This window comes from Monodon monoceros, unplaced genomic scaffold (genome assembly GCF_005190385.1).
Source record: "Monodon monoceros isolate NGI ecotype Baffin Bay Population unplaced genomic scaffold, NGI_Narwhal_1 Super_Scaffold_10, whole genome shotgun sequence".
Classification (NCBI taxonomy): domain Eukaryota; kingdom Metazoa; phylum Chordata; class Mammalia; order Artiodactyla; family Monodontidae; genus Monodon; species Monodon monoceros.
In genome coordinates, this window is record NW_021703766.1 from 18,814,237 (window position 1) to 18,830,513 (window position 16,277).

The window sequence follows — 16,277 nt, forward strand, 5'->3', positions numbered from 1 at the left end:
CCTAGCCCCGCCCTGGCCCTCCCACCCCTGACCCCATCTCACCCCTATTCCCAGCAGCCAAAATGTCATAGAACTCAACTTGACCCATATCTCCCATTCCCCAGTCTCACCGCATTGCTGCAGGCTCTGCCGAGCTGCTTCCCTCACGGCTTCTGTGTCCGTTTGGCACAGGTACACCAGGGGATCAATGCCTTCAGGAGCCTACCGGGGGAGACAGCATTGAGGTGGGCCCAGTGCAGCAGGTGAGAAAGGCTCAGGACCCAGGGCTTGGGGAGCTGGGAGGGGAGGGAAAGGGGTCACCTTGATGCAGCCCAGGGCCAAGCAGCCAGCCACTCTCGTCTGCACATCCTCATCCTCGAGCTGGTCCAGGAAGCAGAGTAGAGCCTGGTTAAGGGTGGGAGGGCAGACTTAGCCAGACACTGGGAGCCTGGGACCCCAGCCTTTGCCCTCAGGGAGCCCTGCCTGACTCTTACCCTTTCCCGGAAGGCAGGGCCCAGTGACAGGCTCCGGAGCTGAGTGCTGACAGCAGCCATGACCTTGTTGTTGCCATGGACAAGCAGGGAGCTGAGGGCCCGGAGCCCATCCCTTCGAAGCCGCCCCTCAGGTGCCAACCTCAGGGCTTTCAGCACCACAGCCTGGTCATCTGAGTTCAGATTCCGCACCAGTAACACTGAAAAAAGGAAGCCGGGCGGGGGGGTGTCAGTTGGAACAAGCTGGCAGGGCAAAGAGCCTCCCAGGGTGGGTTCTTTTGTACCTTCATGTCCTGAATTCACACCTTCAGACCCACCCATAGCATCAGGCCACTTTGTGACCAGGGCTACTGCCTCACCCTCCTCGGCAGTCTCGGTCACATAGGCTTCCATGGAGGAGCTGTCCAAGGCTTCGAAGTAACTCCAGAACTGGAAGACGGTGAGCTGCTCTCCAGGGCCTGACTGGGGCCTCCGGGGCAGCTTCTGCCCCAGGGCATCCTCCAGGAACTTGACACACACTGTGGGAGGCAGTGCCGCAGGTCTCAGGGTGTGGATGGACCTGGGCCCTTAGGGGGAAGAGTGCTCCCACCCCACGTGCAGGTGCAGGGACCCAGCACAAAAGGGTCCAATCTGGGCCCTTTTGTGCTGAGGCATGAGCCTTTGATGTTTCTTCCCAGTGCTCATCTCAGCATGTCTCTGTGGGCTGACCTGGCTTTCCCTGAGGTCCCATCACTGGGGATCTGAGAAAGGAGAGCAAAGGGGGCAGGTAGGCAGCCCACTCACCAGCCTCGGCTAAGCCTGGCTGGCGCAGGGAGAGACGGGCGCCGTACTGATTGCAGAAGGTGAGGAGCACCCGCTCCACAGGGCAGATGAAGGGGCTGAGTCCCTCTGTACATTGGTCCCAGAAGGTCAGGAAGCCGGGCCGGGAGGCCGAGAACTGCACCACTGTGAGGAGGTGCAGGAAACTGTCAGCAACAGGACAGGCCGGTGGGGAGACAGACGCATAGGTGGGATAGGGCAAGGGAGGAACTTTGGGGCAGACATGAGGCAGAGCCCACACAGCTTTTACCTTCCTGGGCAGAGGTGGCAGGGATTTCCCATCGCCTGCTAAGCTCACATACTGCTTCGAGCACTCGGGCCTCCCGTAGTAGCCGCTCCAGGGCCCATGCCTCTTGGCAGCGCAGGGGCCCAAATGTGCCCAGTTTCTGGAGAATAGGGGTGGCCAAGTAGCTCAGACCTCAAGACAGAGCTTAGGGAGGGTGGAGACCAGGGACTACCAGTCCCTGCATGCATCGGGAGAGACTTGGGGGAGCCAGAGTGTGGGAGGTGTTCCATTCAGCAAGAGCCAGGCCCTGGGACATTGGGGAGTGGAACTTAGAGGAGGTGTGCAGGGCCAGGATTGAAGTGTAGGGCTCCCTGGGGGAAGGGGCTACAAGGGAAGGGTGGGGGAATACCACTAGCCTCACCAGCAGGAGGCGGCTGCAGTGGTACAGATGCTGGACCAAGGCAGTGTCCAGAGCTGGACACTCTGTGCTGAGGGGTCGGGCACTAGGTGAGTCGAGGCTGTCCTCAGCCCCAGGCTCCGGGCTGTTTGGGGGCCTGAGAGAAAAATGGGGTCAACCGCCCCAGGAGCACACATCATCATCTGGTCACCAGAGTATTTTTATTAAGTTCCCCCCATCCGAGAACAGAAGAACACATCATGCACAAACAACAGACAATGGGTAAGTTCACGGAGGACTTCCAGAAGGAGGAAAGGGCTGGGACCAGCAGGTGGTAGCAGGGGTCTCCAGAGCCTGTCTGCCCAGGGCTACCTCCAGCTAGGACTGCTGGGACCTCTGGGGCCGCCGGGGCTGGGATGGGCGGGAGTAGGGTTGCAGGCGGGATGGTCTACGCAATGTGGACTGCAAGGGATTGCAGCCCAAGGGGCGCAGGGCACGGGGCCATAACCTAGGCAGCACTGGAGGGAGGAGGGGCTGGGCATGACCTTCAACTGGGAATCGGCAAAGGCCACTCTGGGACAAAGAGCCAAGGGGCCAGGGTCTCTGGGAAAGCTGGGGTCCAGACAGAGGGGGTTGATGCTGGGGGGCACAGGATGCATGGGAAGGCACAGTAAAGGCTCGTTCATAGGGTAGGTTCAAGGTGAGGCCAAGGAAGAGAGGAGGAGCTGGAGGCTCAGGAGCTGGTGGGGACCGATGGAGGAGGCAGACACTGCAGGGATGAGGAGGAAGGTGACCAGAAGCACTGGGGATACAGATGGGATTAAAAACATGAGCAACAAGGACACATGAGGAGTACATGGGAGGGATGAACACAGATGTACCCGCCAGCAAGTCCATCCCCTCCCACCCACCTCCCTCGAGCCCACCACCCATCTTACTGCTCTCTTTACGTGCTCCCCCGGCCTCACCTCACCTGTTCCCCTTTCTCGCCTTTCTCCTTCACCTGCTACTCACCTCCCCTCTTCCCCCGCTCCTAGCCCCTCTCACCTGTCCCCAGGACTGTCATTGTCTTCATCTTCATTGAGGAAGCTGAAGCTCTCCAGGGCATGCTCCACAGTGATGCTAAGACTGGACGCCCGGCTGCGAGTCAGGCCTTGTCTCTGCTGGGGTTGTGAAGGGCGTCAGAGCTGTCGCCCCTGCCTGGCTGCCCTCCCTGCGCTGCCGCAAACCAGCCCAGCCCTCCTCACCATAAGCAGACTCTCCAGCCGGGTCACCTCCTGCTCCAGGCCCTGCAGCTCAGGAAACTGGCCACGATAGTCATCCAGGGCAGCCATTAGGGCCCCCAGTGCCTCTTCCAGTTTCCTGTCCCCAGCACCTCCAGCTGCCCCTGGAACTGGGGCCTGGGCAGCCCTGGCCACTCTAGGGTCTGAATGCTGGGGCACAGGGGCTAGGGGTGAGGGAGGGGGACTTGGGCTCTGACGGATGGCTTCTGGGAGTTTTGGGGAAGGGCTTGTGAGGGGTTCCCAACTGGAGCAGGTAGGACTTGGGTGGGAGGTGCTGAGGGCTATGGGGTCTGCCTGAGTGCAGGAAGTGGAGGCTGGGTAGCTACAGGACAGGGGGTCGATGCCTGGGAGGGGAGGGTCTGTGTTTGCAGAGGGGTTGGAGAGCGTGGCAAGGTCTAGAAAAGTGGAAGGGCTTACAGTTATAAGCGTGGGACTTGTGACAGAATGGGTAGGACTCCCGGTGATCTGGACTGGGTCCTTAGCATTGGGTGTAGCGGTGTGAGTTGAAATCCTGGCTGTGTGAGTAGGGGTTGCAGTAGTGTGGGTACTGCTTGTGGTGGTGTGGGTAGAGCTTGCAGTAGTGTTGGCAGGGCTTATTATGGTATGGGTGGGGCTTGTTATGGTATGGGTAGGGCTTGTAGCAGTGTGGGTGGGGCTTATGGTGGTATGGGTAGGGCTTGCAGTAGTATGGGTGGGGCTAGTGGTAGTGTGGGTGGGGCTTGTGGTAGTCTGGGCTGGGTCTGTGATACTGGGGGTAGGGCCTGCAGTAGAGAGGGTAGAGATCACGTGTTTGTTGGTGGGGCTTGTGACAGTGTGTGTCAGGTTTGTGACAGTGTGGCTGAGGCTTGTGGTGGTCTGGACTGGGTCTGCAGTATTGGGGACAGGAGCTACAGGAGTGACGGTAGAAAGCATCGGCTTGTGGGTGGGACTTGTGGTCTGGACTGACCCTGTGGTACTGGGGGTAGGGCCTGTAACAGTGATGGTAGAGACCACAGTCTTGTGGGTAGAACCTGTGGTAGTGTGAGTAAGGCTTGGAGCACTATGGGTAGGGCTTACAACACTAGAGGTGGCGCTTGTAGTGGTGTGCGTGGGGTCTGGCAATTCAGGAGAGCTAGAATTTATGGTCTTGTTAACTGAGTCTAGGTGTGCAGAGGGGGCAGGGTCTGTAGATGTGTGGGCGGGGCCTGTTGTACTGAGAGTGGGGCTTATGGCAGAATGGCCAGGGTCCAGGGCAGAAGGGACAGGACTAGGGTGCTCCCCATGTGTGGGATCTGGATGTGCAGGTGGGCTGGGTCCCTGGACTAGACTTTCTAGGCCTGCAGCCTCCACTGAAGCCTCAGCCAGGGCAGCATCCACACTGGCCTCACTGATATGGCTCAGAGTCCGGCTATAGGGGGCATGCCCATTGGCCAGGGCTGGGGCCATGGCCCCCTCCTCATCCACGGTTCCAGAAGTGGAGGTCTCAGCCCTACGGAAGGCAACCTGGATGGGCAGAGGCTCAGGCTGCTGCACCAGGGGCCTGGGGGCTGAGGAGTGGCGCGCAGTGCCTGAGAGCTGTGGGCTAGAGGAGTCATCGGAAGATTCGGACGACAGGGACCACGCTGTCCCATTCTCCAGCTCCTCCTGCCGCCTCAGCATATTCTAGGAGAGAGAAAAGGACATCTCAGGACCACCCCCGGCAAACCCCTGGATGGGGGGCTGAGCCTGGGATGTGACTCACATAGAAGGCCTGTTCCCGAAGTGAGGGCGTGTCTGGTGGGCTCTGGCTGTAGGTGGAGAAGCGCTTGGTGACTGTGGAGGCCTTGTTGACAGTAGAAGCGGCTGAGGGCTGGTCATCCTTGTCGAAGGGACTGGAGAGGGAAGAAGCTGTTAGAAGGTGCTAACATCAAGCCCCAGCCCCGTCTCCAAGCCCCTCAGCCCCACGAACCTCCACGTGACTTCCAGGCTGAGCTTGATGGTGCCGAGGTCATTAATGTCCACAGCTACAACCTGGGGCAGGGCAGCGAACAGATCCTTGGTCTCACAGGAGACACTGCCTACAACCACATGGTTGGCCAGGCCCTTCAGTTCTGTCACCTGTAGCCAAGAATGCATGGTGGGGTCACAAGGGTGTAGGGGTCATGAGATTGTGGGAGATCAGAGGTCTGAATTTGCATAGAGGTTATGTGACAGTCACAGGGTCATTGGGCCATGAGGAAGTTACAGGGAATGGAGTTCTCAGGGTAATGGGGCCATGGAGGCTCAAAGCAGCCTGGGAGCACGGGGACCACAGAGGTCTAAATTTGTAGTCATTGAGGTCGTGGGAGTCACAGCCTCATGAGAGTTCAGGGATCATATATTCACAAAGTCAGGCGATCACAAGGAAATCACAGGGTCATGAAGGTCAAGGGGTCACGCATTCACAGAGGGCCATGGAACCAGATGGGGGTCACAGGGGTAAGGGTCTCAGGGTCATGAGGATCATAAGGGGTTCACAGGGTCATAGAGCCACAGGATCTTGGTGTCCTATGGTTCTGGGCAGAGACATCACCTTGATGGACAGGAACTCCGTGAGCAGAGGAAGAAAGACGGTTTCCTCACTGTCCCACACCTGCTTTCCACTACCCTCTATGCGGCCCCGTAGTTTCCAGCGCTGACGCCCATATTTCATGCAGATCTAGGGGGAAGAGGCAGGTTGAAGCAGCCGTTGGTGTTGTGACCCTGCCATCCCAGCCCTTCCCTGCCCATCCTCCTACCTCATACTGATCACCCACACATAGCCTGGCGAAGCCGGCCAGCCCTGGGAGTGGGGGAGAAGTAGATGAGCTGGGTCCAGGGGTCTCAGGCACACACCTCCCTCTCCCCGCCACCAGTCGGCCTCACCACTTGGTACCTTTCATCCGGAGATGGAACTCGCCCAGCTGTGCTTCCAGCTCGCTCTCCAGCAGGCACATGCTCTGAGAGGGATGGGCAGGGACAGGAGGAGGTCAAGAACCAGTCCCCTCTCACCAGCTCTGCCACACTCTGTGCCTCTGCCTCACAGGCACACATCCCTCACCTCTGTGTACTCCCGATGCCCCCGAGTAGCCTCGGCCAGGCTGTCCCGGGCCTCACGGCTCCCTGGGGAGCCGGTGCTGTAGGCACGGACCATGTTGTAGGCGCCATCCCGGAGACGCCGCTGGACACAGTATGCCTCATACAGCTCGTCGATCTGGGCAGATGAGTGGGATGGCAGAGGGGGGATTGAGACTCACTACTGGGGTTGCTCACCCAGGGCCTAGCATCATCCCATCTCCCTGTGATACCCAATCCCCCACCCCACGCTGCAAGCACACACGCATGCTGCACAAGTACCTTGCTGGCGTGGAACTCCAGCCGTCGTAGGAAGCGTTCAATGGACTTGACTTGCTGGGGGAGAGGTGCGTTAGGAGAAGCCTGAGGCCCAGGGCCCTTTACCTCCCCCTGAGCCAACCTCTTCCAACACCATTCTCTATACACTCACCTTGTCTAAGTCATACAGGAAGCCCTGCGGGGAGAGATGAGGGGTGCATTAGGAGGTAGGGGAAGTACTCCAGCAGGGGCAGTTGCTCACCCAGACCTACCTAGCTCCTTTTCATCACAGCCTTCCTCCCTCTCACACCACAGTCCACAGCCATTCCAGTCAAAGCAGGGACTGACCTACCTTCCCACGTGCCTGGTCTTTGCTGGTGTCATAGATTTGGTCCCCAAGGCCCCTCTAGTACTCTTCCCCCCACCTCTTCCATGGGATCCCTCCCCTGGCCCACTGCCTTTTCTACAACCCCTAGGAAGAGAGCTCTGTGCCTCTTCATGCATGGTTCCCTCTACCAGGGAACTCCTGTTCATGCTTCAAGACCCAGCAGAAATGTTTCTTCCTCTGGGAAGCCCTGACCTGTCCCCCAGGCAGAACCATGGCTCTCCCTCAGTACCACTACAACATAATCTTATGCTGTCCATGTCTGTGGGGTTTGACCCAACCCACTGGAAGCTCCCATGGACAGGCACTGGGTCCCAGGCAAAGTACTTGCAGCCTGGGAAAGCTGAGGAGAGGAACCTCCCCAGCCTTCCCTGATACCCCCTTTTCTAGTCACACCTGGACCAAATCACCCCAGAAAACAGCTCTGATGTCACCCAGGGCTGGTGCTGCCCAGTCCCCCACACCACAAGAGCAAAGGGCATATTAATCCTGGGCATACGGGATGCCAACCCTTCACTTACCAGGCGGGAATTCCTCTTGGACTCCCTTATCTGTCTTTGGAGTTTCTCCTGCTCCTGCTGGTGCACTTCCAAATAGGCCCTGGGGAAAGGGGTGACCACAAGAGTTATCTTACCTCTCCAGCTTCTACCTGCCCAGGGAACAAGCAGTGAGGAGAGGGTGTGAGGCTGGGGAAGGTTCCTACTAGCAGAAAGGGAATGAGGACTTAGGGAGGGATCATGGGACAAGGCATTGGGAGGGCACTGCTTACGTCAGGCCTCGCTTGAGCGCCGTGTACACCAGGTCCAGCCGCTCAGGCTGTGGGACCTTGGGGGCCGGGTGCGCCACTGAAAACATCTTGGACACTCGGGAGAGCGCTGGGGGCTTCCGTGGGGGCCCCGGGGGACTGAAGGCTGGGAAGCTCCTGAAGAAGAGACTGCACTCAGGAAGGGGCAAGAAGTCATTCCCCAAGCCCTCACTTGCACACTCCAACCCGGTCAGACTCTCTTGACCCCATAAGCCCCCCTCTGCCGCGTACCTGGGCCCCCGCTCCTGGCTGCCGAGGACGCCTGCGAAGGACTGGCTCCTACTGACCCGGGCGCTGAGCAGGCGGCGCTGCGGCCGCACCGACAGGGACATCATGGAATGAGTCCGCGCGGGGCTCCCTGGGGGTGGCGAGGGAGGGTGTCCAGCGCCAATCAGGCCCTTGAAGCCCCCTCCCCGCGGCCCCGACTCTGTATCTCAGTCCTGCCGGCCACGGCCTGAGGCTGGAGTCCGAACCCCAGCTGCCCTGGTGCTTATGACAGGGCGGCCGCGGGTGACTCGGTGTCGGACTCAGCGTGGCCTCGGCTACGCCCCCACTTCCTGCAGAAGTGCAGGCTCCGCCTGCCGCGCGGGGCAGGAAGGGGGGTCGCACTGGGACCCTCCCCGGGCTGGGAAGGGGCAGGAAAGGGGAGGGGCGCGCAAAGAATGTGCGGAAGCGCCTGTTTACCCGGGGGTGGGGCGGGCTCCCCAGCCCTGCCCTGACCTCCTCCCCCCAAGTGGACCAGGAGCTCCCACGCCCACACCCCGAGAGGCCGTAGGAGGTCACGGGGCGGGGCGGGGTGCGTGCTTTGAGCCCAGCGGAGCTGCCTGGCAGGCCCGGCCTGTGCAGGTTGGGCTCCCCACACCGGCCGCCCTGCGGAAGCTGCTCCCCTCCAGCCCCCACCCGCTCCGAGGCGCCCAGACGCCAGAGCCCTCCCGGTGCCCAGAGCCGGGGGATTCCCAGGTTGGGGGGCAGTGCCGAGAAGTGCCCCGCCCCCTCCGCTTTCCTGAGACTCCAACCGGGAAACTGAGTCACAGACAGCAGCCTTTACCCGTGACCTTAGCAGGAAGAGATCCTCCGCAGACCCCCACACCGCTCCGGCGAAACACGCGCCCCAGGCCCACAGAACGCGGCCCGCAGCCCCCTGGGACCAGCCCCGGAGCCTCCGCAGCCCCGGACCAGGTCCTACCTCTCTTCTTGGAGTTCATGGTAAGTCCAGGACAGCCCTCCAAGCTCCGTGCTTGCCCCCCGTGTCCCCGCCGGCCCAGGGCCACTCGGTGCCGGCCGGGCTGGGCTCCGCGCTCGCTCCCAGCGACTCTGGCTCCTGCTTCAGCTCCTCCTGGCGCCGCCCCCCGCCCAGTTCCTGCCGCCTGACTCAGCCCGCCGGGATGGGGCGGGACCCGCCGGACCACGGGGGCACCTGGCCCTTGGCCCCCCTCCCAGCCTCTGGGAGGGGTGACTGGAGGTTCCCCTCAGGCAGGGGACTTACAGGGGTCTTCTCGGCTGGGTCAGGAGTGTGGGTAAAGGGAGTCGAGGGCGGCGGTGAATATGGAGGGATAAACAGAATGAGGACACCGGGTGGGGCTGAATTGGGTGCAGTTAGCACAGGGGGCTCATAGTGTGGCTGTTGAGGGGTGCTGAGAGAGAGCTGGACACAGAGGGCTGAGAGTTGGGGTTCTGAGTGTGTGAAGGCTAGAGAGCAGGGGCTGAGAGAGTAGAAGGAAGGGCTGGGGGTGCTGAGTGGAGGGACTGTGCCAAAGGACGGCAGAGAAGCACTGAGCATGAGGGGGTTTGGAGGCTGAGAAGGAGCTAAAAGTGGGGGACTGGATCAACCCCATATTATGTGTTGCTACCGAGAGAAGGAAGAGAAGCAACTGGGTGCAGAGAGTCCCATAGCACCATGCACCACCCCCATCCCTCCACCCTCAGAGGGGATGCTCAGTCTGGACACCCTCTCTACCCCCAGGCCACAGGGTAGAGGATCCGGTCCCATTCCCCAATCAGGGCCTTCTCTCTGGCAGAAGCTGCATCCTAGGGCAGAGGCCCCATCCTTCTGGCCCCCACCTCACCTGGGCTGAATCCCCTTGGTGTTGGCCCTTTCTTGCCCCCAGTATCTCTTTATTGACTATCCCTATCCAACTCTAGCCTGGATAAAGGCCACCATACTCAGGGTCCATTGAGCATCTCATCCTCTCAAATGGCCTGGGTGCTCCCCCACCCCATAAACACTCTTGCTCCTTGATGCTCAATTCTGCTGCACTGGGCTTACTTTTTCCCCAAGAGGCTGGGGTGGGCCCAGGGGTCTGCATTTCCAACCAGCCCACCACCCCGCTACAGATTCAGATGCAAGATGTCCAAGGATCCTAGTTTGAGAAATGCTATCTCCCCCTCCCTCCTTGAAGACTGGATGCTGTGCACCCTATGCTGGCAGCTATGCATTCCCATGGATTGCCCACTCAACACTGGCCTCTGCTCCGTGCAGCCACCCTCCATGGGAACACCCCAGTTTCATCACCTGGCTCTGGAATGACCCTTTCCTAAATCAGAACCACATCTCCATCACCCCCTCCTCACCTGCCTTCTACCTGTGACCTCTTGAGACCTCAGCTCATTTATTCAACTATTTACCAAGTGACAACCCTATGCAAGTCTCTGGAGATAACAGCTGGAATTGCACAGACATTGCCCTGCACAGAGCTCACAATCCGCCTCTGCTTCCTTTCTCTCTGCCAGTTCCCTCCTACCTTCTCTTCTCTACCTTCCTTGCACACCCTTCTCCCCAGCCTGGATCTGCAGCCACCACTCCAGCTTGCTCGCCTGCTACCAATATCCCCAGCACCCTGGGCTTCTCTATTACCTGGCAGAAACCAACCCTGGGCAACCTAACCCCCTGCCTTCTCTGCACCTGTGCACAGGCTGGCGGGAGCTGCCAGAGGTCTTGGCACAGCAGCTGGGCTGGAAAAGAGCAAATCTCAACCTCAGCCAGGCTTTTGTTTCCCGTGCGGGAAATCCTCATGTGTGACCTTAGCCATCTCTCTCCCTTTCCATGGAAGATGAGTGTTTCAAACTTTCTCCACAAGCCTCAAACAAGCTCAAGTCACTCCCACATAAAAGATGAAAACAACCTTGGAAACCATCCAAATGCCCATCAGTAGATAATGGAATGCTATACAACAAAAAGAATGGACAATATACAACCACATGCAACAATGTGGATGAATCCTACAGACATAATGTTGAGTGAAAAAAGCAAGACCACAAGAGAGGATATATGTTTGAGTTCCTTGATATAAAGTTCAAAAACAGTTAAACTTAATCTATGGTGACAGAAGTCAGAATAGTAGTGACTATTAATAGTAGTGACACTACCCCTGGGGAGTAGTGACTGGAAGGGAGCGCAAGGGGGCTGACAGGGTACTGATTATGTTCTGTTTCCTAATCTGGGTTGTATTTCCTGATCCTATATGGGTGTGTTCCTTTGTGAAAATGTCTTGTGAGCTGTACAGTTAGGACATATACCCTTTCTGTGTGAATATTATATTTCAGTATAAAGTTAACTTTAAATAAATAACTACAAAAAGAAATGACCCCTCTGTGGACTCCCAGCCTCTTTCTAGCTACCCTACCCCTCACCCTATTTGGCTCTTTTAGAGCCAAGTTTCTTGAAGAGGTGTCTACCTCCATTTCCTCTCCAAACCCACCCACTCTTCTTCCTATCTTGGTACAGCTTCTATACCCAGTACTCCCCTGACTGGTCTGGACAAGGTCACCAGTGACTTCCCCATTGCTGAATCCAGTGTCCAGTGTTTGGTCCTTATCCTGCTTGATCTCAGCAAAGCTTTTCACTGTGTAGTTCTCTTCCTCTTCCTTGAGCCTTTCCTTGTCTTGGATTTCAAGAGACAACGTGCCTCTGGCTTTCCACCTATCGCTCTGGCTGCACATTATTATTTTCCCAGAGGATCTGCCTTTCTCCCCATCCCTGAATGGGCCTCATCCTCCCCACTCATGGGCTGGGTACATCTCCCACAGCTTAATGCCATCTAAATTTTGCCAGCTTCCATATCTCTTCCTTGCCCAAACCGTTCTTCTGAGCACCAGGCCTGTTTATCCAGCTGCCTGCTTGATACCTCCTGGAAGCTGAGTGACAATGTGGAGTGGGTTATTAGGGATGTGCTAAGTTTGAAGGCCCCAAACTAAAGTCACCACTTTCCTCCTCAAACCTGACTCTCCCCAGTCTTAACCTCTCCCCGACAGCCCCACCATCTATTTATCCAGTTGTTCAAGACAGAAACTAGGAATCATCATGGATCCCTCAGCCTCTGTTACCCCCACATCTACTCAGCCACCCACTCCTGCCGTCTCTGGAATCTGCCCCCTCACCTCCACCCCTATAGCTAGAACTCAAGGCCAAGCCATCACCAATTCTCACCTAGAACCCTACAGCAGCTTCCTAATGGGTTCCCTGTCTCCATGCTAACCCACAATGATCTATTCAATAACAGCATTGCCCCTCTTGAAATTCCAGTCACCTGACAATGCTAAAAACTGTCCTTTATCAAGTGATTTCTATGCCAAGCACTGTGCTTAATTAACAAACATCATCTCATTTAATTCTGGCAACAAACCTACGGGGTGTGTCCTATTAGCCCCACTTCACAGGTGAGAAACCTGAGGCTAACTGGCTGTGTGACTTTGGGCGAGACATTTCTTAACCTTTTGGGGCTGCAGGTATCCATCTGTTAAATGAGGATAACAACAATAATAATAACAACTATCTCACAGGGCTGTTGGGAGGATGAAATGAGATACTTCCTCTACTGGGAGTGTTCGGGGAAGGGAGAATTGTATGTGGAGTACAGAAGTTGGGGTGGACACAGTACCTCACTGTAAACACACAACAAATGTTAACTGATGTTATTAACAATTATTAATCTGCCCAAGATTACACAGCTGTTAAGTGGTAGGGCCAGGATTCAAACCCCAGGACTCTAAATCTTTAACTTCCCTCTATTCTAACTCTTGTGAAACATCCATGGGCATTCCTCTACCCCAAGGATAAAGTCCAGACTCTCTAACATGACCCACAAGACCTTCAGGCTCTGTCCCTTCCCTCATATACCTTCCTCCTCCCCTCTGTTCCCCCCATGATCGTTCTGTTCCAGATACTGTGAATTCTCCCCGTGCCTGTAGGCTCTTCAGCATTTAAGCAGCAGCTCTCATTGATCCTGTATCCTCTTCCCACTACTCTGAGCCTGGCCAGCTCCCTCTCTTTCTTCAAGTCTTACCCTACTACTTCTTCCTCAAAGAAGCCTGCCTTGGATTGGGCCCCCCTTTAAGGTGCCTCATAGTGTCCTCTCTCTGATCCCTGAGGCCACATAACTCAGTTGTCAGTTCCCCTTTAGGGTCTGTCTTCCAACCAGATTGTGAACTCTGGGGGCTGAGGCCTGTCTGCTTTGCTCACTGCTGTACCCTCTGCGCCCTGCACCAAAGCAATGAAGGAAGGCAGGAGCTGATTATGAGTTGGGGGCTGACTGAACTGGGTTGCCCAGATACAGGTAGATCCTGAGCTGCTGGAGGGGTAGATTTCAAGTCTCTATCTACCCCAACTCCTCTACCTCATGGACAATTTCCTTTTCCTTTCCTTACTTTCTGATTGTATCAGCAGGTGGGCTTCTGCCCTCTGAGAATGGGGCTGGGTGGGGGTTCCCTGGGATTCTGGAACTGAGTAGGTGGGCTGGACTCAGAGTAGGCTGAGTGTCCCATCAATTTTCTTTCTCTGGGCTTCTGCCACAGGGACCAGGATGTATAACTGTTGGTCTAAATGACCATTAGAATATCAATCTAAGTGACAATTCCAGGGGGTGAATAGGCAGGATCTCCCCTGCTGGGGGTGGGGGAAGGGAAAGAGCTGAACCCCTTGAGCTAAGGGAGAGGGGCCACCTCAACTGGTGCTGATAAGAGCCAGGGGATTTTCTGGACTTATGGCAGCCCTGAAGTCTGTTCTGGACATGGGAAAGAACCCAGGTCTCAAGGGTGATGGGGCCTGCAGCATAGCCAGCTCAGGGCAGCTAGGAATGGAACTCTGCCCGCTTGCGTGGCCCCAGATTCCGCGGCCTCTAATACCCTCTACACGCCAAAACTGGTGCACTTGCGTGGGTCAGGAGGTCCCGCCACCTGTGCGGCCCAGCTCAGTGGTATGCCAGGCCAGCCGCTTTCCCGGGAGTCTCCGGTCCAGCCCCGCCCCACCGCAGGGCCGCCCAGGACTGAGGTAAACAGACGCTAAAAATAACCCGGGCAAGGGGCGGCTTCAAGGAAGAATGGGGTCCCTCCTGAGCCTGCCCCTGTCTCCATGGCAACTGCCCCAAACCCGGCTGCTGACATCATGCCGCAGCTGCGGGAGCAGGGAGGGAAGGGGGCGCGGTGCGGCCTGGGACCCCCCACCCCGGAACCGGGCGGAGGCGGCCGGGTGGCCTCACTTCCTGCCGGCCCCCTCCCTGGTCAGCTGGTCACATTCCCGGACGGCGGCGCACTGGAAGCTTTGTGGCCTCCCCCGGGCCGGGCCTGGCAGAGGCGCTAGTCCGAGCTGCAGCGAGGGGCCCGCAGTGACTCAGCCGCGTCCTCCCCGCCAGCTTTTCCACCCGGGGAGGACCCAGCCCAGCGCCCTGTGTGCTCCCCTCATCCCCACCCATTTCCAGTTACCCCTCTGCAGCTGCTGCCCCACAGGACCCAGGACAGAGAGGTTTTTTTTTGTTGGGTTGTTTTTGTTTGTTTATTGTTTTTGACAGGGAGGTTTTGTACCTCACTCTCCAATTCTCATCTCTCTCCCCGCCCACCCATCCCCGCCGCTACCCTCCATGCCGGGGAAGCGGATAGTGCAGTGGCAAGAATTCAAATCTGGGTCTAATTCCCACCTCTCTCCAAACCAGCTGTGTGACCTTCAGAATATTACTTAACCTCTCTGGGCCAGTTTCTGCATTTGCCAGATCGTCTGGTAACCCTCCTCAGAAGGCTGTGCCGGCACTGAGTGATGCAGGCCCAGGACAAGCCCCACAGATGGCCCACCGTATTGTTACACTGGACTGCACACAGTAGGTGCTCGGCCAGCCAGCCTGGACATATATTAGAAGCAACCCAGAACTGGCTGAGATGGGTCAGTCTTGGAGGCTGGACTCAGGCCTAACGGGGAGAGGAGAACAGAGGGTGCTGAAGCCAGGCTTACCCAGACCCCTAGCCCTGGTGAGCAGCCCCTTCCCCAAACTGGTTCTGCAGGCTGCCCAGGCCTGGCTGCTTGCAGAATTCCCACACCAGCCTCTCATTTCCAGGTACAGAGTCCGTTCCCCTACGGCGCCGGAGCTATCCTCTCCGGCCTGGGCCGCACCAGATTTGGGCGAAGAGCCCAGCCCAAGGCCGGATCGGCCACCTCGGCTCGGGGCCCAAAGCGGCTTAGGCCAGCCGGTGAGGCCAGAGAGATTAGCTCATCTCGGAGGCGGGCCTGCACCCCTTGTCGCCCTCTCCCCATTCCCAGCTCAGTCTCTCCTGCGGCGAGGGCAGTAGGGCTCCCGATGAGCGTCCGTGCCAGGGCCCAGGCTGGCGCCAAGGGCCCACCCTCAGGCCTGGCCCACCCCAGAGCCCCGGGGCACAGGCCGCCTGGGCCTTGCCGTGGGAGGGAAGGAGGCAGCGCCGGGTGCGGCAGGCCCAGAGGCGGCGGCTTTTGTGGGCGTCCTCCGCGCCCGAGAGGAGGGGAGGAACGACACCGCGAGGCCTGGGTTCCGGGGATGGGGCGATACGGGACAGGGCCTCAGCCGGGGCAGCAGATCTGGGACTCCCCAGGCGGGGGTAGGCACCAGAACCTCCGCGCCTGACCCCCGCCCTGCCCGCGGTCCCCGGAAACGGCGGGGACACTCACATGGCTGCGCTGGGCTGCGCGGACTTCGCGCTCTCCGTGCACTGGTCGCTGCCCGGCTAGGTCGCGCCGCAGCTGCCGCGGTCACCGCCGCTGCTGCCCGCCCCTCCCTCTGCTCCGCCGCCTGCAGCCCAGACGCCCCGCTCCTCCCCTGGCCAGCTGGGCCCCACCCCCTGCGCTCCCGCGGCTCCCGCACCCCTGGAGGCGCTCACGGCTCGCTCCGCCCTCTAGGCTAACGGGGCAGGCCGGTGGCTGGCGGCATCCACCAGCTTGACGGGGCGGGGCGAGGCGGGACAGGGCGGGGTGTGGGGGGAACCCTGGACGACACGCGGGCGGTGGGAGTTCTCATTGCTCGGGATCCGGATACATATGCGGGAATAGGGCGACTTTCGGAGAACCATTAGCAAAGGCAGGAAGGAACCATTCCTTCCCATGCAGACCCCAAAACCGGTGCACCGGAGAGCCTCGCCTGCCTGCTCCCTCCTTGAATTCCGTGGGCTCTAGAGACCTTTCAGGCCCCCATATGTGAAACAGGTCCTGGAGAGACCACGGCTGGGTTGAGTTGGTTGGAGGAAAGGATCAGGGCCAGTTTCAGAGAGGGGAACAGGAAGGCCTGAAGGCTACTCATCAGACACCTTCTGGGTCTGGACGCTGCCCCCGAGCCCTGCCCGTCCGCCGGCCTC

The 16,277-nt window shown here is 58.6% G+C and overlaps 2 protein-coding genes across 6 annotated transcripts in view; one reads left to right on the forward strand and one right to left on the reverse strand.

Moving 5' to 3' along the window:
* Nucleotides 1-15,726, reverse strand: part of RIPOR1 (RHO family interacting cell polarization regulator 1) — an 18,835-nt gene extending 3,109 nt beyond the window's left edge. The window contains exons 1-21 of one of the 5 annotated variants that reach the window (XM_029235366.1): nucleotides 15,598-15,726; nucleotides 7,926-8,052; nucleotides 7,659-7,811; nucleotides 7,411-7,489; nucleotides 6,677-6,700; nucleotides 6,529-6,582; nucleotides 6,233-6,385; nucleotides 6,068-6,131; nucleotides 5,931-5,974; nucleotides 5,726-5,851; nucleotides 5,123-5,271; nucleotides 4,916-5,045; nucleotides 3,160-4,836; nucleotides 2,960-3,075; nucleotides 1,937-2,069; nucleotides 1,540-1,675; nucleotides 1,254-1,415; nucleotides 830-988; nucleotides 474-670; nucleotides 301-384; nucleotides 111-201 (exon numbers count right to left, since the gene is read on the reverse strand). In XM_029235366.1, the coding sequence (XP_029091199.1) occupies nucleotides 111-201; nucleotides 301-384; nucleotides 474-670; nucleotides 830-988; nucleotides 1,254-1,415; nucleotides 1,540-1,675; nucleotides 1,937-2,069; nucleotides 2,960-3,075; nucleotides 3,160-4,836; nucleotides 4,916-5,045; nucleotides 5,123-5,271; nucleotides 5,726-5,851; nucleotides 5,931-5,974; nucleotides 6,068-6,131; nucleotides 6,233-6,385; nucleotides 6,529-6,582; nucleotides 6,677-6,700; nucleotides 7,411-7,489; nucleotides 7,659-7,811; nucleotides 7,926-8,029 (3,835 nt within the window). In that variant the 5' untranslated portion in view covers nucleotides 8,030-8,052; nucleotides 15,598-15,726. Of the gene's footprint in view, nucleotides 1-110; nucleotides 202-300; nucleotides 385-473; nucleotides 671-829; nucleotides 989-1,253; nucleotides 1,416-1,539; nucleotides 1,676-1,936; nucleotides 2,070-2,959; nucleotides 3,076-3,159; nucleotides 4,837-4,915; nucleotides 5,046-5,122; nucleotides 5,272-5,725; nucleotides 5,852-5,930; nucleotides 5,975-6,067; nucleotides 6,132-6,232; nucleotides 6,386-6,528; nucleotides 6,583-6,676; nucleotides 6,701-7,410; nucleotides 7,490-7,658; nucleotides 7,812-7,925; nucleotides 8,053-8,880; nucleotides 10,636-15,597 lie in introns of those variants that run through there. The other 4 variants (XM_029235347.1, XM_029235355.1, XM_029235375.1 and 1 more) reach the window with 4 other exon arrangements.
* Nucleotides 8,060-10,881, forward strand: LOC114902803 (basic proline-rich protein-like). Its single transcript, XM_029235429.1, has 2 exons — nucleotides 8,060-8,900; nucleotides 10,607-10,881. Exons 1-2 carry the CDS (start codon nucleotides 8,187-8,189, stop codon nucleotides 10,844-10,846), a joined length of 954 nt encoding a protein of 317 aa, XP_029091262.1. The 5' UTR covers nucleotides 8,060-8,186; the 3' UTR covers nucleotides 10,847-10,881.
* Nucleotides 15,727-16,277: the final 551 nt, after the last annotated feature.

Bases quoted from the DNA above. Each gene is read 5' to 3' on its own strand.
- LOC114902803 (XM_029235429.1), top strand. From the start codon at position 8,187: ATGACAGGGCGGCCGCGGGTGACTCGGTGTCGGACTCAGCGTGGCCTC. The intron at 8,901-10,606 runs GTAAGTCCAGGA...ACCTGTGCACAG, and splicing joins CTCTCTTCTTGGAGTTCATG to GCTGGCGGGAGCTGCCAGAG.